Below are 23,819 nucleotides of genomic sequence, written 5' to 3' on the forward strand. Positions count from 1 at the left end.
AAATACTGATTACCACTAATTCAGAGGTCTGTATACTGTAAGAGTATTTTAATATCAGTCATAAAATATTATAATACATTTAGAAATTACAATAAAAGGAACATTTTTTAAATGTTATGATCAAAAATCAAATTTTAATGATGATTTATTTATGTAGTAGCTTCACCAAAATCTTAAGAAATCGCAAAAAACATGATTTCTATTTAAAACTATTTAATTATTATTTTTCTACATACTTTTATGCCAATTAAAATTTAGCGAACATTAATATTTTTATTTATAGAAATGGATGTATTAAATACAGAACAATTGCATATTGCGCGCCAAAGGAATGTACAAGGTCAGTTTGGATAATAAAGTAGTTAATAGTTATCTATAGTAGACTTTAATTAGTATCAAATGCTTTAAAAATTGTTATTTATTACATACCTTTATATCAGTTCTTGTTGATATCATTCTCCTTACATTTATTGTTTTCCCCGTGTTTTTCGTCAAAATATTTTCTAAAACTTAGAAGTTCACACCACCGGCAAACAAAGCAAAGGTGCTAATATTATTTGTAAATAGATAAACCTTCTTGAAATATTATAACAGCTTTGCAGTTTAGATCGGGCTATAAATAAAATAGTAAAAAAATTATATATTAATTTATTTTTCAATTATAATCACATCTTGATTCCTATAAAATCGTGTAAAAAAGTAAAACCTATAAACATTTTATTATTTCACAAACCTTTTTGTTTTTTGAAAGTAAGCAAACAGTTATTTTATTTGTAAAATTTTTTGGTTTATAGGTGGAGTTGTTTCGACAGAGCCGGAAAGCTCACAAAGTCAGTATACAATATAGAATTAGTAATAGCCCCCTACTAGGGAGATAAAGAAAAACCGGAGTATAATATTTTTATTTTTAAATTATATCTAGAGGTGTTTCGTTTCAGTTTTAAATGAAATGTTTACATTTACAAGTTTTTCCTAACAAAATCTATATTTATATAATTATTTGATTTAGGTAATGATGCTACGGCAAGCTCAAAAGGTCAGTGTAGAATAAAAATTTGTTATAGCCTATTTTTCATATAATAAACCATTTAACATCTCATAGGGTTTAAAAATAAATTAAATTTATTTTAGCGTGTTTAAAAGTTTCAACTTTTATTGGCTATAACTTTGGGAAAAGTTTTGAATCAAGTTGTAGAACCAAAATGTATAGGAAATTTTCATTTGTTATTCTCCTAGGCATGCCTTTAAATAAAAAATTTTAATTTTAGCCATGCCCCCTCACCCACGAGGAATAATAGTTTTTTTTGTGTTTCTTAGCTGTACTTTTAAGAAATTTTAGTTTAAACAATTGTCTTAAATTATAACTCTTATATATCCCTAACATATTCAACGAAAAAGCAGGACTCCAGTTTTTTTATAGCTTACATTTTTAAAATAAATACTATTGAATGCGTTATATTTTAAAAAACGTTTGAATATATATTTAGTGTAATATGAGTGATATGAGTAATATGTAAACTAAATATGATATGATATGATACTAATAATCGAGGTGGTACACAATCAGAAGTTACACAAAAAAGACTTTAATGCCACCTTACAATTTTATTTATTTATTTTGCATCAGGTATACAAAAGACCGAGAAAAAAAATTATACGAGTATAACACGTATGTACAATATGTAATCTTTTTTATATAACAGTTTAACAATTATAGTAATAATGAAGTAAATGTCTGGAGTTTTTCCTGAATTAGAAATAGCATTTTTCTTTAGTGTCTTTAATCTCATTGTCAGCTTCAGTGCACATTATTTACTGTATTTTTAAATTCGTTAATGGATACTTAACATCAATATTTTTCCAGATAAATAATATACATCTTTTACTTTTCACCCCTATAAATGCACGTTTTTCATCATTCTGTTGTTATATTATTCTAAAAGAATTTTTTCGTTTTAATTTAAAACAGCGTTAAAGTTATCATAAAAACGTTTGAAAAAATAACACACATACTATTATTATTTTGTACATACCATTATGTCAACTTATCGTTAGCAAAAATTAATTTTATTTATTAACATTTTTGGATTTAGCGGAGATGCTTCATAAGGATTCAAATGGTTAGTATAAACGTTTACCTTAACGTATATACTTTAACGTTACATATAATTTTTTTTTAATTTAAAAAATAATGCTGAAAATATTGGATATACCATAGCCAGTTTTAAATAATTACCTTATAATGGGTAATGTTTTATCACAAACCACTCAATATCTCATAAGGTTGAAAAAGAAATTTAACAATATCTCATAACTCATAAGTGTTACGAGAGTAACAAAAAAAAAAAAAAATAAAAACGTACCTTTATTAATATTAAAATAATTTATTTTAAATAGTACGACTTCACAAGTTCATACACATGTACGGTTGTCAAAAGACTGACGATGCTTTGATGCGTTAGGGTCGCGGTCGGCTAGCCTTCCGGTCTTGCTTAACCATAAAATAAAACAATAGCACATTCTTTGGCCGGCCACGTCTAGCACACAATATTTGATGCTCTGTTTTTACAATAACTGCTGAATACTATTGCGGATACTTATTCTAACTAAAACTAAATATATCAGGGGTTCATAACATAAGCTTGAAAAAGAAATTTAATTATTTGTTTTCATATTGTTATACAATGTAATCTCAATTCATGTAAATAATTGTATAAACATATTTCGTTTATTTTTAACACAGCTAACTTACTTAATAATTGTTTTTAGTTTGTGTAAAATGTGGAAGAGCTATAGGAAAAGGTATGATTAATTTTAAATAAATGTTTAGATCAACTTTAAATGTTTCCCAGTGATTTTTTTGCAATTGATTTAAAGGTATATTTTAAGTCAGCAAATAGTTTCGAAAAACATGGACTATATAATGCAATAGAATACATTATATTTCAACTCATCTGACGTTTAGTTAAAAAATGGTTTCTAGTGCCTAGGAGGTCATAAGTTTTTTGCATAACCTTTTTGTTAATTTTTTTCTGTTATTTAATTAGGATAGTTCCTAGTGGGCAGTAAATTTGATTAACCATAAATATCTTGATATTTGATTTTAATTCGCTTAATAGCTCAAAGTTTAGTTTTCAAATCCAATTTTTTTTAAATTAAAAATCTATAAAAAATATACAATAAGTATTTGTGATAAAACAATATATACATAACTTCGAACATCTTGTGTACGAATATCACTGGGCGGAACTCCTATTCACATTAAACTTATATATATATATATTACATTTTGGGAAAATGTCTATTCTAATAACTATGGAATACTTACAATATTTAATGTACATATATATATATATATATATATATATATATATATTATATTATATTGTATTACAATAAAGTTAGACTTAATGTTTTTGTAAAATATTTCCAATGTTACAAACATTTTAACAGTTGCCAAAAGCCCGTTTTGAGAAATATTTTTTAGGCTGGTTTCACGTGAAGTAATTATTAATAAGATATGTTCGTAACGCTTTAAAGTTAATAAGTTGTGCCATGACGTGTGCACTGTAAACTGTTTGTATTATTATGTGGTTATTTCATATTTAAATTAAATTAAATATAATTTACAAATTTCAATACCCTTTTTAGAATGCACACACCGGTCCAAGCAAGCTGTAAATTTGTTGTGCTTTGTGACGTCTGGCTTGTGTTATGCCTGCGACCAGGTTTTTGGTAATGGCAGTAAGTAGTTTTTTTCTTAAATTTAGTAGTTCTTTTTTATAATTAAAAATGTATAAGTAACTATTTTGTTATTTTATTGGATAACTTACATAATCAATAATCATTAAGACAATTTAGTTAGCTAACAATAAAATAAAATAATTTCAGGCCCAGAATCGTACTAATTAGATCTCTGTTTTACTCCTCAAGAAAATAATTGTTTGTAACAACGAGGTAATCTAAACTAATCATTAATTACATATATTTAATAAATACAATATATATCACAAATTGCTTGTATTACTAATTACTATTGGTGTTAATATACAATTTTATTTTTGAAGAGACAATCAAAATTGTCAATGCGTAACAAAGTTTTTCAACAAAATTATAGGCAATGTTTTTTTTTATTAAAGAAAACCAATCAACTTGGCAAAAAGATTTTAAAAAAAGTATATATAATAAATGAGATAATGTAGAGTTCATGATAAATACAACATTCTTTTTCATTATTATCAGTTTATGACTTCCTTTGTTTTTATTGAAAACCCCAAACCATATCATAAATTCTGATATTATGTAATAAGATCTATTTGAGTTATGAATGATAATAATGATGTTTTTTAATTACAGAAAAGATCCAAAAGTGTCGTTTAAAAATCCAGTTGTATTACATTCTATACAGAATAATTCGTATTAAATTAATTTAACGTTTGTAAACTAAAATTATATATTTCACTGAATCATAATAAAACTACAACACCTGGCCAATTAAAATATCTTGTTTTTTGTTAGTTCTACCTATCAATATATAAATTATATGAATGACATGATGAAGTAATGTGACAAAATGATTTGTTAATGAGAATAAACTGATTATTTTTTGTTGGTGCGTTTTAAATGTGTATTTCGTCAATAAGTTAATATCCTAATAAGATCACAACCGTATTGTCTATGTGGTTTGAAAGATTGACTTTTCGTGGTGTCCGTGAGGAGACAAATGGGTGATAATGGACTAATGTATAATGGGTGATTATACCCATAGAAAATTATGGTATAGGGAATGGTTTCTAGTAGAGTGGTATGGAACACGGAAAGAAATAGAACAGAGCAAATCGGAACATCGTAAAAGCCGTTAAGGAGAGAGGAGATAAAAGAGATATCATCATCGACAAGACGGGATGCTAAAGTAGGAATATTGAGCGCTGAGCGGATAAGGGAGTAGTCGTGTTGAGGATGTTCTGTTTTTAAAATAAAAGCAGCAAAGGCCACAAATATGTTTTGAACTCGCTCGATGCGTACCTCGTCCCGCACTGGGTATGTATGTCAAACTACGACTCTGGATTCAAGAATAGAACGTACGAAGCTGAGACTAATTTTTTAAGTTAAACAATGACCCCAATGTACTTCTTATTTTTGTTTACAAATCGAAAATATATTTTACGTATGGAGCTAAATGCACTTAGGAAAAACAAAGTTTAAAAAAATAGGTTTACCCTAGTTCACTATAAACACCAGACATTTACAGTATTATTTTTCGGACTATTTAAAACTGCCCATAAAATATTTCACACATTTTAATTGATCAGGTTTAATTCAAGTCGTCGAGTTTTGATATCGGTTAACACTTTTTTGGCAAATAATACAGTACACATTTAAGACAAAACTTAGAAAAAGTTTCTATTTAGTCCGCGTAATACGTCTTGTCAAAACAAAGTGAAATTAACCTAAACGAAATTATTAGCTTAGAGTGTTTATAAAATTAAGTTTTTGAAATTAATTATATATTGTAATGGTTACTGCTTTATAAAATATCGTTATAATACTGTAAAATTGAATAGGAATACAGTTAGTATCAAGATCATAGTCAACCGCATAGCTACAATAAAATCCACGTTCACCCGTTAGTTTGTACAAGTTTTTTACCACCAAAAGAAAACCGTTTGCGTCATACTTCCATGTACCGATGCTTGTAAAAACTGAAAAACACTCACTATTAAGCCAAAACAAATTTGATAATTGTTCATTTCAATTTTGCTTGTACAACTTAAAGATTCCTTATCGGACAGGGCTTTTTAGATTAGAAAAGTTCTTTATTACATTATGCAGAAAATCGTTATTCATTTTATAGCATTCGTTATCTTGGAAGTCTCGTTGGGTAATTTCTATTTACACTACTTGCTTTTAAGTATGAATTTTTAATAATACCCAATTTTGTTATTTTAATTTAGTCACACGAGGTCTACCATATCCAGGTAAGTAACAACTAACAATATTAACGGCACGTTTTATTATGTATTACTATAATTGCCGTGTACATTTCTTTATTTAATACATTCAAACTAAATTATTGTATAATGTTATCGTTAAGAATAAGAGTAAATTAGAATAACAATGTACTTACCCAAGCTAGTCAAAATATTAGTTTATACAAATTATTTATTTTTAGAGCTTAAAAAAGCTGTTCTGAAAATACTATTAAAATGTGTAAAACAAAAATACACTTACTTAATATTTTTTTTTTTTTTTTTTGCTGTTACGGTAATATATAATATATAAATATATATAAAAATAAACACGGACAGTGCTTCGGTGACTTGAGATTGATGACTAAACAATTAAATTAGTAAAATAAAAATGTGATAAATGATTAATTGCTGAAGTTTAACCATAACTAAGTTGTATGAGATATTTTCTACCACTCCCTTCACAAATTTGTTTTAAAATTTTTGTGTGAAAAGATGTAAAAAGTTCGCGTTTGGACCGGTGTTGAGTCGGTCCAATCAAAACTATTTTAAGTTACTAACTTTTAGTCGTCTATGAGATTAGGCGCACAATTGTTAGTAACATAAGTCGTACTCAACAAACGGCGAACGTTTAATTTGCTTTTGGCCACGTTTAGGCGGCAGCCATATTTATTATTTAAATTTGTTTAATAAAACATATTGGGTGCACAATACCGGTTGTACCACTGACCGGGTGAAGGCAAAGATAGTTTACGGATTTAGAAAATTCTGAGTTTACCCCCCACCCTCACGGAATCCTCAAATCACCCTAGCAAGTTCGATTTACTAGTTAGTGGACACGGACACTTTGGGGTGCAAAGGTCAACTACATACTAAAAGTGACTTTACCCCCCCCCCCCTAAAATTTGGGGAATTTTTAGTACGCGTAATTCTGCGGCAAATAGTCCTAGAGACACCGATCAAACGGGGATCGTTTGGTTTTAAAAAGTTTTATTAGGTACACTCAAACTTCTAGAGTCTAAATCCCTTCTAAGGGACCATCCCCAATTTTGGACCTAGACGTCCCAAACATGGCATCAGCCTCCGGGCAGTTAATTGCAAAGGGTTCACCAAATTTGGTAGCCTTTGAGTATTTTTTTGTGCTCGTAATCGTGTTTAAAGTGCAACATAACGAGATCGTAGCCGGTAGGTTTTATGTTTTTACGTGAATACACACTGAAGTACTTTAAAACGTATAAAACCTATTTCATATTGAAATCTATTTTATTTTTATTTTTCTAAATAGTATTATAACAAATTAAAATTAGCAAATATTAATTTGATTTAAAATGTTTCATTATAAATATTTGGTTAAATTTGTTCATGTAGTAAGTTAAAAAATCAGAAATCATACCTGAAATCTACAATTGCATTACTTTAGACACAAGAAAGATATAAAGACTTTTCGAAAAAAAAAGACGTCTCACCTTTCAATATTTGTTTGGTTTGTCAAAGAATATAAATATTATTTTATTTAGAAAATTATTTTCTAAATTATTGTCCCTAAAATTTAAGACCTTTTTTTTTTTTTTAAGTTATAGCGTGTCATAATAACAAGTAAAATATTTAGAGTTGTTTGTAGTTCTCGATTTTGAAGTAAAAAATGAGTGAGTCAAAATGCAAAAGTAAAATTAAATTGATGTTAAGTAAAATAATGACTACTATATATTTGCATATTTTTTTACAAACCAAGTACAATTCACGTAATGGGCTAAATGCACAAAAGCATAGCAAAAAAAAAAGGTTTACTCTAGTTCAATAACAAAACCAGACATTGGTATACAGTATTATTACTCGGATTATTCACGCATAAAATATTTCACACATTCTATGTGACCAGGTTTTAGTCACAAGTTTTGATATCGGTAAAACAATCATTTTCTTGGCAATTTCTATAAGTATACCGAATAATATGATACAAATTTAAGACAAAAATTGGAAAAAATATCTATTTAGTCAGAGTAACACTTCTTGTCAAAACAAAGTGTAATCTAACACCACCTAAACGAAATTATTAATTTAGAGTATTTATGATTTTAAGTTTTTTAAACTAACAGTATAATTTAATGGTAACTGATTTACAAAATATCGTTATTATACTGTAAAATTGAATAGGAATACAGTTAATATTTAGGTCATAGTCAAACGCGTGGCTACAATAAAATCCACGATCACCCGTTAGTTTGTACAAGTGTTTTACCATCAAAAGAAAATCATTTGAGTCATACTTTCATAGGCCGATGCTTGTATAAACTAAGCAACACTCACTATTAAGAGAAAAATAATTTGTTAATTATTCATTTTAAATTTTGCCTGTACAACTTATAAGTTCCATATCGGACAAATTTTAGATTAGAAAAGTTCATTATTACATTATGCAGAAAATCACTATTCTTTTTATAGGTTTCATTATCTTGGAAGTATCGTTGGGTAATTTTTGTTTTTTATACCATTTTCACTACTTCATTTTCTGGATTACAATATGAAATTAACAATCTAGTATAATTATAATTTTAAGTCATTTAAACTGAACGGCATATTTTATTGATCGGTGTTGATTACATTAATTAGTAAATGATATTTCCACATTTTTCTTACTTACTTTTGCATGCAAGTATGAATTTTATACTAACATCTAATATTGTTATGTTGATTTAGTCACACGAGGTCTGCCATATCCAGGTAAGTAATAACTAGTAACAATATTAACGTTATGCTTTTTTTTATTCAATATATTCAGACTAAATTATTGTATAATGTTATCGTTAAGAATATGAGTGAAGAAGAAAAAAGGTGTAGTTACCAAAGTTAGACAAAATATTAGTTTATGAAAACTATTTATGTTTCGAGATAAAAAAAAGCTGTACAGAAAATACTTTTAAAATGCGTAAAACAAAAATACACCTACTTAATAATTTTTTTTATTTTTACTGTTACATGATAATCACGTCATCAATGTATGATATATAAATATAATATATAATAATAAATATGGACAGTGCTTCCGGCGACTTGAGACCGATGACCAAACAAATAAATTAGTAAAACAAAAATGTAAATAATGATTAATTGCTGAAGTTTTACTATTTTAACAACACTAATTTGTATGAGATATTTTTTCCACTTCCTTCTCAATTTAAAACAAGGACGAGGCATCGAAAAACATCGTTGAATGTTATAAGATGTACACGTCCACAATAAACGGGTGATAATTTTATCGTGAACCACTCAAATATTCTTAAAGGGTTTAATAAGAAATGTAATAATTTTTTTTTCATATTGTTTTTATACGATGTGCTTACGTTTTTTCATACATTTTTTTTGTTTTTATTCACATTCTAACTTAGTTTCTTGATAGCAGTTTTTGAAACTTAAATAGCAACGCATACATTTAATTAACTTTTTAAACTAAAAATAATGTACTAAATTTATTCACTGGATGATAACTAGTTTTAAACGACTATTTTTAAAGTTACAAGAGTTAGGATGGAAAGGGAAGTGCACGCAGATAAAAATAATACCACACTCTGCCTGTCCTCATGCCCTAAATAAATAGTACACTGAAGTACTTTAAAACGTATAAAACATAATTCATATTGAAACCTATTTAATTGTTATTTTTCTAAATATTATTATAACAACAAAAAATTAGCAAACATTAATTTTATATATATAATTTATAGGATTAGGTGAGAGTAGTGAGGATAAGGACGCAGAAGGTCAGTACAGTATAATTACCTAATGAAGACAATAATTATTATATTTAAAACATTTTATTTTATTTTCATGCCATTATATTATTTCTTACACTTATCAATTTTCCTCTTTTTTTCTTGTCTATACCGTCGAAACTTTTTCTAACACATAAGTTTAAACAACCAGCAAACACATCAGAGGCGCTAATAATCCATCTAAAACTCTATACAATTTTAAGTTTTAATATTTCTATATTTTTTATGTCATAACTTTAAGGTTAATGTAAATAAGTCAAGAAATATACTTCACATAAACTAATCTATATGTTTATAAAAATGAATGCATGTTTGTCTGCTTGTCCTTTATTCATTAGTATCGCCCATCCGATAGTCACGAAACTTTGGGAAGTTGTTGTGTACACTCCCGCGAAGATAACTGGCATAGAACTTTTTGATAATTCCCCCCCCCCCTTAAGGGTGGCCTCAAACACGAATTTTGTATTTTAAACACGAAATATTTTTCGTTACATCCCCAAAATAAACACTTGGTTTGTAACCATGGTAACCACGGTACTTGGGCGAATGGTAGGTTATGATTAAAGGAACAGGCCGATTATATGTACCACGATTATGGGGACGCTATTAAACATTTTCACAATTGGAACTGGATCTGGGACTAGGACTGCGACCCTTGAGTAAGGAGGGGGCATAATCAATATAATGTAATGTGCATATGTAGATCCAAAAAAAAGCGAGACGGGGTATGCTAAAGCTGTACAGTATACAGCCCGGAGTACTGACTATTTTTTTATCTTATTTGTAATTATTTTACTCAGCCCTGGCAAACTAAATCCGGGGCAACGTCGGGTCGGGACAGCTTGTAATATTATAATATTCATGATAATTGAAAAGTAAATTAAACACAAATTTAAATACTTAAAAAAGTATTTAACTAAGGACAGAACCAAAAATAATATAAGATTTTATTTTATGTCAGAATTTAATATACATAATAGTATATATTAGTCGACTATTACTTTCTATATTATTGCTTATTTTTAAGAATTGATTTTTTTTTTTTCAATCGATTGTAGCGTATTCGAGTTAATTATATTAACACACCTAACATAGTTTATAATTGTTTTTAGTTTGTGACACTTGTGGGAAAACTAAAACACCAGGTATGATTCATTCATTCGGTTGCTTTAACTGGAAAGTTCCTAATGTGTAGTCCTGTAATTATTTATTTGTTTAACCTTTTTCTAACACTTTTAACTTGAAACAACCAGCAAACACACCAGAGGCGCTAATAATCTACCTAAAACCTAATATATTTTCAAGTTATAACATTTCTATATTTTTATATCATAAATTAAGGGTTGCCATAAAAATAACGAAATGTTTTGATAAAAGATAACTTGAATGAATAATAGAGTCCTTTTCTAAATTCACACACAATTTTATATGCCACTAAGAGTTTATATTGATACCTAATTTTGTTATTTATTTGTAGAGCCACAAGGTGCATCAAGCTCACACGGTAAGTAACAACTATCAATTAAAGGCACGTTATACATTTTACTTAGCCTTAGCTTCGATGAGAATTTATGGTTTTTAAAATAATGTCTTTCGGCAGAAATTGTCGAAATAGGTGATGAAGAATTCGAAAATGCGCAGCCAACGAATGTACGAGGTTAGTGTAGAACACTGTAGATGGTAGTGCAGTTATTACCTAGTTATCTATAATAGACTTTAATTAGTATTTATTAAAAAAAAAATTATTATTTTACATACCGTTTTGTCACATCAGTGACAAAACCAGTGCGTCTACCAGTGTTAAAAAAAAACTACATACCACGAGGATGTAGATTTAAAATGTTATCGTCAGTTGTTATAATATGATGACCACGTCATTAATATATAGAATAATCATTTTATTATGAGCCACAATATCTCATAGAATTTATTAAGAAGTTTAATTCTTCTTTTAAAATGTGCTAACAAAAAAAATTAACATCACATTGTACAAAAAAAAAGTTTAAAAAAATTAAATTTCTTATTAAACTTTGTGATTTATTGAGTGGCTTACGATAAAATAATCATTCTGTAGATATGGGCAGTACATCCGGCGCCTCGATTTTGTAAATAAGTAACAACTGAAATAAGAATAATTGAAAAAGTTAAATAAATATAAAAGACACTGGATTTCTATGCTTTTTTACCAGTAGACTTCAGTGCACCACTTGCCATCAGTCAAGAGTAATCGGTTGTCGCTCTCCATCTTCCCAGGTTTATGTTCGTACCATCTATTTTGTCTTACGACATAACTATAGTGTAACTATAAAATTATCAAACAGTTTTATGCTATAAATGTTTATTATGAAGATTTATTCATGCAAACACTGCACTAAACTACTTTAAAACGCCTAAACAAGATTCATATTAAAACCTATTTAATTGTTATTTTTCAAAATATTTCAATTGTGATATGTGATAACAATGTTTATTATATAGTGATAAGACAGCGTATCAATATTTATTGTATAATAAAGAGTGCTTGATAACACTAATAATTATTATTCGTATAGGTATAGTGTGTTTTTGTTAAAATAAACAATTTTTTGTAATACAAGAATTTGTGTTATATTGTTAATTAAATAACAACAAATATATCTCAGACAAGATATAAAACATCTATGACAATTTATAGTTATCAAATTTTAATTCAATTTACTTAATTCATTAAGTTCAAAATACCACAAAACATATCAGAGGTGCTAACAATTAACATAAAACTATATACATTTTTAAGTTATAACTTTTATATATTTGTAATGTCATACCATCTTTATAAATGACAAAATGTATTGATAAAAGTTAACTCGAATGTATTATAGAGTTATTTTCTCAATTCACACACAATTTTCTATGCGACTAAGAATTTATATTAATATCGAATTTTGTTATTTATATTATTTAGATTCACGAAGAGGGTCAAGCTCACATGGTAAGTAACAACTATCAATTAAATATACGTTTTACTTAGTCTTAGTTTCGATGCGGAGTGAGGAATTTTAGTTTTCAAAATAATGGCTTTTTATGCCCATGACATCTTTTTTTTTATGGAAAACCTGCACTAAAGTACTTTTAAACGTATAATACATGATTCGTGTTTTATTCAAACTATATTATAATTATTAATTTTCTAAATACTATTGTGATACTTGAAATTTAGCAATAATTTATTTGATTTGTAGAAATTGTCGAAGTAGATGATGAAGAATTCAATAATACACAGCAAACAACTGTACGAGGTCAGTATCTATCGTTGATTTTAGAATATACATATTATATAAATTCTAAAATCAATGGTACCTATTGTAGACTTTAATTAGCGTATATTTGATAAATATGCAGGTATTAAAACTTAAATAGCAACGCGTAAATTTAACTAACTTTTTAAACTGAGAACAACGTACGAAAAAATTTGATTGTTGGATAACCAGTTTTAACTATTTTAGTTTAAGTTTAGTTTTAGTAGTTGGAATGTTACGATGAGAGGGGATGTGTGGTTGGAAAGTGCGCGCAGACCATAATAATATTACTCTCCACCTTTCTTCGTCCCATAAACCTCAAATCGCCCAAGCGCGTTTGATTTCCTAGTTGCGGCCCCGGACCAGTTAGTTATCACTTCGGGGTGCATAGGTAACTAATGTATAAAACATGATTCATATTTAAACCTATTTAATTAATATTTTCTAAATACTATTAAGACAATTTAAAGTTGGCCAACATTGGCTAATAATCTACCTAAAACTCTATACATTTTTACATTACAACTTTTATAGATTTTTTTAAGGTCATAATTTTAAGGTATCTAGTTAAATGACAAAATGTATTGATAAAAGTTGACTTGAACATGTGTGAATTAAATACTATTATAACAATTTAAATTTAGCAAACATTTATTTGATTTGCAGAAATGTTCGAATTAGATGATGTATTCAATAATGCGCGGCGAACATATGTACGAGGTTAGTATAAACGATGGAGTAGTTATTACCTATATATATATATATATATATATATATATATATATATATATATATTTTAGACTTTATTTAGTGTACATTTTAAAAAATGCAGCTTTTGAAACTTAAATAGCAGTCGTCTATGAGATAAGGCACACATGTGCCTTGTAACATAAGTCGTCCTCTACAAACGGCAAACGTTCAATTTGCTGTTGGCCACGGTTAAACTTGCGGCCATAATTATTATTTAAATTTATTAAAAAAAACATATCGGTGCGCAATACCGATTGTGCCACTCACCGGGTAAACTTGAATGGATTATAGAGTTTTTTTCTCAGTTGACACACAATTTTGTATGCAACTATGACCTATACCCAAGATTGTTTTTTTTTTTTTTGTTTAGACACACAAAATAAGCCGAAATCACAAAGTAAGTAACAACTATGTATTAAAGACACGTTATACATTTTACTTAGTCTTAACTTGGATATGGAGTGAGGATTTATGGTTTTTCGAAATAATGGGTTTTTATTTTTTTATTTGTGTGTGAACCGTTGAACCGATTTTTTAATCTAGGAATTATATAGATCACAGACTGTACCTACGAGTTATTTTATAGGTTAAACAATTTAATAAGGTAACCCATTCTTCTTCAAAATCAAGTAAATATTCAAACTTTGGAAATTCAAATCATGGAGCTCTAACTCTTGTTAAAAAATAGTCAAATTCATTAGAGGGGTGCATATTGCTCTAAATTAATGACACAAATATTACTAGTAAAAAAGTTAAAAATGTAGTAGGTATTGTTAATAAAAAATTTAAAAGTGGTATTAAAATAATGGGAGTGTTATCTATTTTATCTTTTATAAAAATATTGATTACCGCTAATTCCGGGGTCATAAATATTATACTTAGATATTACAAAAACAGGAACATTGTTTTAAAGTTATGATCATAGAATGTAAATAAAGCACAAAGACCTATCCCAGATAAGCCTAAAATATTTCAATATAGGTTTATATATTTATTTAAAAGATTCACTAAAAGATTTCTATTTAAAACTATTTAATTATTATTTTTCTACATAATTTTATACCAATTTAAATTTAACAAACATTAATATTTTTATTTTTAGAAATCGGTGCATTAGTTAAAGGTCAGTATAGCATGTAGATTTTATATACATAAAAAAATACTCGTTACTCGAGTGCCAGAAAAATAGACTGGGTTGAAAATAAAACATTAATATTTTAACTTATAGAAATCAGTGAATCAGTTAGAGAAGAAATGGAACAAAAGTGGCAAAATAATGTACAAGGTCAGTCTACATGATAGAGTAGTAGTTATCTATTGTAGACTTTAATTAATATAATATTGTTATTTTTTACATTCCTTTTTGTAAGTTCTTATTGTTATTAATCTCCCTTAGAGTTATTGTACTCGCCCATGTTTTCGTCAAAATATTTTCTAAAACTTGTAAGTTCAAACCGCCGGCCAGTAAATCTAAAGTTGCTAATACTATTTGAAAATAGATAAACCCTCGTTACAACAGAAAAAATGTGTAAAAAATTCAATATATTAAAAATGCTTTAAAGGTAGTAAGTAGCGTCATGTGTGCACTGTAAAGTGTTTGCATTATTATGTGGTCATATCAAATTTAATATGCTTTACAATTAATTTCAATAAACTTTTAAAATATATACCTAATGTTAAATCACCTAAATGTTTGTGTAGCTTCCAAACAGCGGCTCAAGCAAGTGGCAAATATCGTATGCTGTTGCCAGTGTTTTAGTAGGTTTTGCTTTTTTTATTATTAACACTATAGGGCTTCCTTTGTTTTGATTGTTGTATGTAAAATTGTTTTTATTTTATAATTTTTTTTACGTAACATGTAAATAAAATAATTTCAGAGAAAGGCGAATGTGAAAAAAATCCTGATGGTTCATGTTTGTAACAACGAGGTAACCTAACCTAATAATTAGTTATATAATATATTTTATAGGTAAAATAATATTTATTAGTATACAGGTTGATTAACTTATCGTGAACCACTCAATATCTCACTGGGTTTAATACAAAATTTTACATAGTGTTTTTATGCAATGTGATCTAAATTTTTCCCCTTTTTTTTGTTTTTACCCCGCCTTTCAACTTTGTTTTTTTGATAGCAACTTTTAAAACTTAAGTGGTAACGCATACATTTAATTAACTTTTTAAATCGAGAATAATGTACTATACATTTTTATTGGTCGATAACCAGTTTTGGATAACTATTGAAGTGATAAGTTATTGAAGTTTCAAGTTCAGGGTATGAGGAAACGTGGAGTCAATCATTATTTTTATCTGCGTGCATTTTCCAAAAGCACATCCCCTCCCATTATAGGTTTTAAACTCTTATAACATCATGATAAGTACAACGGATTTACTTTATGTAAAATTGTTTTTATTACACTATGGTGCTAGTGACTAGTTTGGTAGTCAAATCATCAGAAACAGCCGGGTGAATAAGCAGGCTTATTATATGAAAATATAAAACAATGTTATGTATGCATAACGTAAAGTTCTTTATTTAAAAATGAAGTTAAAATCTTTATTATTGAAAAACCCCAAATAATATTATGATGATAAACACACAAGCAAACAAATAATAATGTCTTCAATAAGTTTATTGTTAAATTCTGTTAAAAAATTGTTTATCTTTTTAGGATCCAAAAGTGTCGTTGAAAAATCCAGTTGCATTACATACAATATAGAATAATATTCTTATTAAATTGTTTTATCTTTTACTAAACCAAAATTATATATTTCACTGAATCATAATAAAATTATAATACCTGTGGCCAATTAAAATATCTTGTTTTTTATTATTTACCTAGCAATACATAAAATACATGAATTCACCAATTGAAAAATGATTTGTTATTTAGAATAAACTGATTAATTTTTGTAGGTGCGTTTTAAATAGTGTGTTTCAACAAATAAGATAACATCCTAATATTATCACACTCTTTTTGTAATTTGGTTTGAAAGTTCGCTTTTCGTTGTGTCTGCTAAGCGACAAATGGATACTATAAATCAGACATTGGTGCTCAAAATTGGTAATCTTATAAAATCACAAACAAGTAGATGAACTATCTGAAACAAATCTACTTAAATTAATTTAACTTAAAAGTTTAAAAAAAAAAAAAATATTGGTGCACAAAATTGCTAATCTGATAAATTTACAAACTAGTTGATTAACTATCTGATTCAATATAATTAAATTAATTTTACTTAACAAAAATAATACATAGTGTAGTCGTATTTTGTTTGATTCAAAAAATTAAGAATTTTTACTTTTTAAATAACATATTATAACTAAAAAATTACAAAAATGTCAAAAAATTTATTATTATAATAAATAAATAAAAAAATAGTATACCTTTTCGATCTTGTATCATAACTTTGATATTTATCTACGCCATGACAAGCATCAACTATAAGTACAGACTAAAAGGAAGTATACAGCGTTTGCTTAAAATTATGACAGTATTAGGGATTTGAACTGTAGAAGGTATTTTGATAAATAAATAGAACCATAAGGTTGTTCTTTAAAAACTATTTCGCTATTGCAAAAACATAAACTGAGTATAACATAAAATTAATCTGGCCAGAGGTTAAGCTTAAGAGACCATGTACAGAAGGGGTGGGATAACTTATAAACTAATAATTTGTTATAAATGAATATAAAGTATATATATATATATATGTATCTAGCCTGAAACTCCGCCGCTGACTGTAGGTTTTTGATGAATCTCCACTGATCCAGGGGTGATCCGGTGAAATAAACGGTATTAAGTAGAACCACACTCGGTAGCCGGCAAAGGAAACGGATTTAATCGGTAAGATGAAGTGCGTAAGTATACAAAAAACAAAGCGAAACAGTGCAGCTGCAGTAACAGTAGTAGTAATAGTCGGTAGCAGTGATGGGCACTGCGGTGGTGTGGGAAGTTGGAATAGGAAATGGTTTCTAGTAGAGTGGTATGGAACACGGAAAGAGATAAAACAGAGCAATTCGGGGGCATCGGAAGAGCCGTTGAGGAGAGAAGAGATGAAAGACACGTCAGCCTTGACACGACGGGAAGTTAATGTAGGAATATTGAGCGCTGAGCGGATAAGAGAGCAGTCATGTTGATGATGTTTTATTTTTAAAATAAATTCAGCAAAGGCCAGAAATTTGTTTTGAACTTACTCGATGCGCACCTGGTCCCGCAATAGGCATGAGTGCCAAGCTGCTACTGCATATTCAAGAATAGAACATACTAAGCTGAAATAAAGGACGCAAAGACATGAGCTTAAGGAGAAGTTGAAAGGATTACGTTTGATAAAACCCAGAATTTTAAGTGCTCTATAAGATTGTTTACCACTAATCCCGAGGTCTGTACACTGTAAGTGTACTTCAATATCAGTCATAAAAAAATATGTACTATTACACTTAGAGTATCTTACAAATATTTTCAATTATTTCTAAACGTGGTAAATTTAAAATATTTTTTAAATTTAAACAATTTTTTTCTGTTTTTTTGACTTGTGTGTGTGTGAAATTTTGCAACCGATAAACTTATACCATTTTACAAATCTAATATGCCTTGTTATTTACTAGTTATACAAGTATGCAAACTACATTATTACTTTTGCCCAATTTCATTATCACCGTTTCGTTTGAATACAGTTAGTAGGAGAGAAAGATGTGGCTTGCTACAAAAGAACCGCTTTGCTAGTCTTATATTATTTAAGCAAAGAGACAGAATATATGACTGAAAGAGTGGTACATTCAGATGCGTGGATACACGTTCCCGGTACATTCACCCTGTTCGAATGCATACTAAACTGTGTGAACTATTTTTTTTAATAGAACAGTATATTGTAAAGGTTACTGACTTACAAAATTTCGTTATATCACTGTAAAATCGTATAGGAATGCAGTAAAGTTTCGAGTTCATAGTCAACCGTGTGGCTACAATGAAGTTTACGACCACTCGTCAGTTTGCACAAGTGTTTTGGTATCAAACGAAAGTCTTTTGCGTCATACTTTCATTTACCAATACTCGTATAAACTAAACAATACTCACATTAAACAAAAAAAAATTGTAAATTGTTCATTTCAATTTTGCTTGTAAAACTTTAGGTTCCTTGTCGGACAGTGCTTTTTAGATTAGAAAAATTCACTATTACATTATGCAGAAAATCGCTTTTCTTTTTATAGCTTTCATTATCTTGGAAGTCTCGTTGGGTAATTTGTGTTTTTATACTATTTATACTACTTCATTTTTTAAATGATTATACAAAATTAACAATATAGTGTTTTAAACAATGTACTGATTGATGTTAATTACATTAATTAGTAAATGATTTGTACATACTTTCCTTACAAACTTATGCTTGTAAGTATGAATTTATATTAATACTTAATTCTGTTATGTTAATTTAGTCACACGAGGTCTGCCATATCCGGGTTAGTAACAACTAACAATATTAACGGACGTTATATTATATATTAGGAGGAAGAGTGGCCGAGTGGGTAAAGCGGCAGTGTGTTAGCGCTCACTGTTAAATGATGACCACGTCATCAATTTGATCATTTCAAAAACGACACAAGTCATAAAATAGAAATTTTACACTAGCCACAAAATAATTCATAACTTTATAACTAGTTTTTGCAGTGATTCTAATTTCGTGTACACAATATTTGTATTAAACATGAGTTTGACCAATTTAATTTTTACACAAAATATGGAACTAAGTATATAATTAACAAAAAGTCATTTTTTAAAAATCGGTGACTTATGTTGTTTTTTTAATGACTGATTCAAATGTTTAAAACATTTATTTTTACTGTTAAATGATTACCACGTCATCAATATATGATATATTTTTAAAAATAAATGGGGGCAGTGCTTCCGGTGACTTGAGACCGACGACTAAACAATTAAATAAGTAAAAAAAAAAAATGGAAATAATATTCAATTGTAAAAATTAAATAAATATAAAGACACTAGACAAGAGTATTCGGTGTCGCTGTCCGTTTTCCCAGGTTTAAATTCGTACCATCTTTTTGTCTTACGGCATTACCCTATTGTAATGTTAAAACCAGCAAAAAGTTTTGTTACATATTATGTTTATTATGAAAATTGATTTATGCAAACACTGCACTAAAATACTTTAAAGCGAATAACACAAAATTGTTATTAAAATTACAAGTAACGTTGTTTTTTTTCAAAATATTTTAATGACAATTTCAAGTTAGCAAAAAAAATTTATTTTGTATAATTTATTGAATTAGGTTCAGATAATGAAGATTCGGCGCTGCCAAGTGGCGTAAAAGGTCCGTACATAGACTATAGTTAGTAGTTACCTAATGTAGACATAAATTATTACATTACTAAAATTTACTTTATTTTACATACTATTTCATCAGTTCTTATACTTATCATTTCCCCTCTTTTTTTCACGTGAATTTCGTCGAACCTTTTTCTAACACTAGTTCAAACAACCAGCAAACACATCAGAGACGCTAATAATCTACCTAAAACTCTATACAATTTTAAGTTGTAAATTTTATGTGTACAATGAATTTGTATTAATACTAAAGATTGTTATTTATATTTAGATCCGCAAGGTGCGTCAAGCTCACAAGGTAAGTAACAACTATCAATTCAAGGCACGTTATACATTTTACTTAATCTTAGCGTTGATGCAGAGTGAAATTATAAAATCTAAAAATTATATTAACACATCTAACATAGTATATACTTGTTTTTAGTTTGTGACACTTGTGGGGAAGCTAATACATCAGGTATGTTTCTTATCGCCCTTTACTTTCATTCGGTTAATTTAATTGGAAAGTTCTTAATGTATAGTTATTTTTATTCGTTTGCTTAACCTTTTTCTAACGCTTTTAAGTTCAAACTATCAGCAAACACATCAGAGGCGCTAATAATCTACCTAAAACTCTATACATACCTAATTAGGTTATAACTTAAATAATTTTTTAATGCAGCTAACTTTAAGGTAGCTATATAAATGACAAAATGTCATTTAATTGATAAAAGTTAACTGAAATGTATTATAGAGTTCTTTTCTCAATTCACACACAATTTTGTTATTTATATTTAAACCCTCAAAGTGTGTTAACCTTAAAAGGTAAGTAACAACTAACAATTAAAGGCACGTTATACATATGACTTAGTCTTAGCTACGATGCGAAGAGAGGATTTATAGTTTTAAAAAAAATTGTTTCTTATGCACATTACTTTTATAATATTGCTAAACAAAAATGTTCAAATGTTGTAGAGATTATTAATGAAATGCTTAAAAACTGTATTAAAAATAACTATTAACATTTTTTTAATAGATAAATATTTTGGAAAAAACACTAACTTTATCATTTTATCAAAATATTGTCCCACATAGACCTAGAATATAAAAGTCTACAAAATTTCAATGATGAATTCTATATTTTTTTATGGAGTCCTGCACTAACGTGCTTTTAAACATATACCTAATACAATATTCATGATTTATTCAACCTATATAATTAATATTTTTACAAATACTGTTATGAAAATTTAAATTTAGTAAATATTTATTTGATTTGTAGACTTTTTCGAACTAGATGATGAGGAATTCGCTAGGCCGCGGCGATTGGATGAACGAGGTTAGTATAAATGATAATGTAGTTATTACCTAGTTATCTATTGTAGATTTTAGTAAGTGTATATTTTAAAAAATGCAGCTTTTCAAACCTAAATAGCAACGCATACATTTAATTAACTTTTGAACTGTGAACAATGTACTAAATTATTTGATTGGTGGATAACCAGATTTAAACAACTATTTTAGTTTTAGTTTTAAGTTATAGAAGTTTAATAGTTAGGATGCGTGATTGGACATTGGTGTACGCAGATAATAATCATACTACTCTCCACCTTTCCTCCTGACTTTAACTTGAAATTTCAATACTTTCCATGCACTCCTGGTTAATATTCAATTTTCTAAAACAATAGTGCTCCGTTTTTTTAAATTTTGTGTAAGATGTATGAAGTTTGCGTTCGGACCTTTCAAATTTTGTAGTGGTCTATGAGTTAAGGCACGCATGTGCTTTGTAACAAAAGTCGTCCTCTACAAACGGCAAACGTTCAATTTGCTGTTGGCTACGATTAAACTTGCGGCCATAATTATTATTTAAATTTATTTAAAATAACATATCGGTGCGCATCAACGATTATCTCACTAACCGAGTAAACTTGAATACATTATAGAGTTGTTTTCTCAATTTCCTCACAATTTTGTGTGCGACTATGAATTTATATTAATACCTAATTGTGTTACTTATATTTAGACCCACATAGCGCGTCAAGCTCACAAGGTAAGTAACTACTATCAATTAAAGGCACGTTATACATTTCACTTAGTCTTAGCTTCGATGCGGAGTGAGGATTTATAGTTTTTAAATAAATGGCTTTATTTAATAATTTATGGCCATGGTAATATCTTCTAAGCTTCTATCGTACCTAAAAAGCACTTTTTTGGGAAACATTTAAAAAGGTCACATCTTTCATATTAATGTCGGGAAAATATTCAAATTTTTCATATTCAAATCACGGGGCTCTAACACTTGTAAATAAATAGTCAAAATAGTCCATTAGAAGTATACATTTTTTTTTTTGGTAAACCAAAAATTAAAAAGGTTGAAGGCATTACTAATAAAATGCTTAAAAGTGGTATTAAAAAAATATCTATTAAATTTTTTTTTGATACATAGTAGTTTTGGGAAATGGAAAAGATAACTATTTTATCTTTTTATTAAAATATTGTCACATATTGGCCTAGAATCGATAAGTCTACAAAATTTCAATGATGATTTCTATATTTTTTTATGGAAACCCTGCACTAACGTGCTTCTAAACATATACCTAATACATTATTCATGATTTATTCAACGTATATAATTATTATTTTTCCAAATACTATTATGACAATTTAAATTTAGCAAATATTTATTTGGTTTGTAGACTTTTTCGAATTAGATGATGAGGAATTCGCTAGGCCGCGGCGATTGGATGAACGAGGTTAGTAAAAATGATAGTGTAGTTATTACCTAGTTATCTATTGTAGATTTTAGTAAGTGTATATTTTAATTAATCAAACACATACCAAGGTTACTACACATGACAAGGTTACCATATGCATTAAATTAAAATAACAAAACTAAAAATAGCTAAAGATACTTAATTTACAAATTATGGGTTTTACCATTTAAATTATGGGTTTGACCGAAAAAATTTTCCTACAAAAGTTGTTAGTTTTGATAAGAATATTTCTTTGGTTAACAAAAAATACATGGTTTCCATTTATAAAAACATGTTTTTACCGTAAGTCAGCCATTTTGAATTTTTGACCCTATTTTTTAAGTTTTTATAACGTCCTCTTTTGTATTCTAAAAGTCTCTAATAAGCAACTTTTTAATTAGATTAGTATTTTTAGAGACAAATCGATTAGTATTTTAAAATGGGACACCCTGTATAAGTGTACAAAATGTCAATGATGATTTATATATTTTTTATGGAAACCCTGCACAAATGTACTTTTAAATGAATAATACATGGTTTATGTTTTTTTAACTAATATAATTATTTTTTTTCTAAATACTTTTACAACAATTCAAATTTAGCAAACATTTATTTGATTTGCAGACATGTTCAAAATACGTGATGTATTCGACATACCGCAGCCAAAGGATGAACTAGGTTAGTATAGACCATAGAGTAGTTATTACCTTGTTATCTATTGTAGATTTTAGTAAGAGTATATTTAAAAAAATGCAGCTTTTGAAACTTAAATAGCAACGCGTACATATAATAAACTTTTCAACTGTGAACAATGTACTAAACATTTTGATTGGTGGACAACCAGATTTAAACAACTATTTTAGTTATAATTTAAGTTGTAGGAGTATAGTTTTGTGTGAGATTTAAAAAGTTCGCCTTCGGACCGGTGCCGGTTTTGAGTTAGCCGATCAAAACTTTTTAAAGTTTTTAAGTTGT

General features: G+C 28.0%; 1 protein-coding gene across 35 annotated transcripts in view; it reads left to right on the forward strand.

Annotated features, from left to right (window-relative positions):
• The window catches only part of LOC126843359 (uncharacterized), a 99,957-nt gene that overhangs the window by 11,949 nt on the left and 64,189 nt on the right, over positions 1-23,819 (forward strand). For 16 of the 35 annotated variants that reach the window (XM_050580823.1, XM_050580822.1, XM_050580839.1 and 13 more), the window contains exons 5-13: positions 284-340; positions 795-830; positions 1,010-1,036; positions 1,628-1,669; positions 2,094-2,120; positions 2,770-2,802; positions 3,652-3,744; positions 8,667-8,690; positions 20,057-20,098. In XM_050580823.1, coding sequence (XP_050436780.1) covers positions 284-340; positions 795-830; positions 1,010-1,036; positions 1,628-1,669; positions 2,094-2,120; positions 2,770-2,802; positions 3,652-3,744; positions 8,667-8,690; positions 20,057-20,098 — 381 coding nt within the window. Of the gene's footprint in view, positions 1-283; positions 341-794; positions 831-1,009; positions 1,037-1,627; positions 1,670-2,093; positions 2,121-2,769; positions 2,803-3,651; positions 3,745-8,666; positions 8,691-9,691; positions 9,728-10,851; positions 10,885-11,216; positions 11,244-11,339; positions 11,397-12,683; positions 12,711-12,960; positions 13,018-13,683; positions 13,738-14,137; positions 14,165-14,869; positions 14,891-14,995; positions 15,053-15,468; positions 15,526-15,644; positions 15,696-16,439; positions 16,544-20,056; positions 20,099-23,819 lie in introns of those variants that run through there. The other 19 variants (XM_050580826.1, XM_050580824.1, XM_050580821.1 and 16 more) reach the window with 5 other exon arrangements.

This window comes from Adelges cooleyi, unplaced genomic scaffold, assembly GCF_023614345.1.
Source record: "Adelges cooleyi isolate 19-005CV unplaced genomic scaffold, UGA_ACOO_1.1 ACOO_flye_CR_arks_rails_tigmint_CR_PRNA_574, whole genome shotgun sequence".
In the NCBI taxonomy this organism is placed as follows: domain Eukaryota; kingdom Metazoa; phylum Arthropoda; class Insecta; order Hemiptera; family Adelgidae; genus Adelges; species Adelges cooleyi.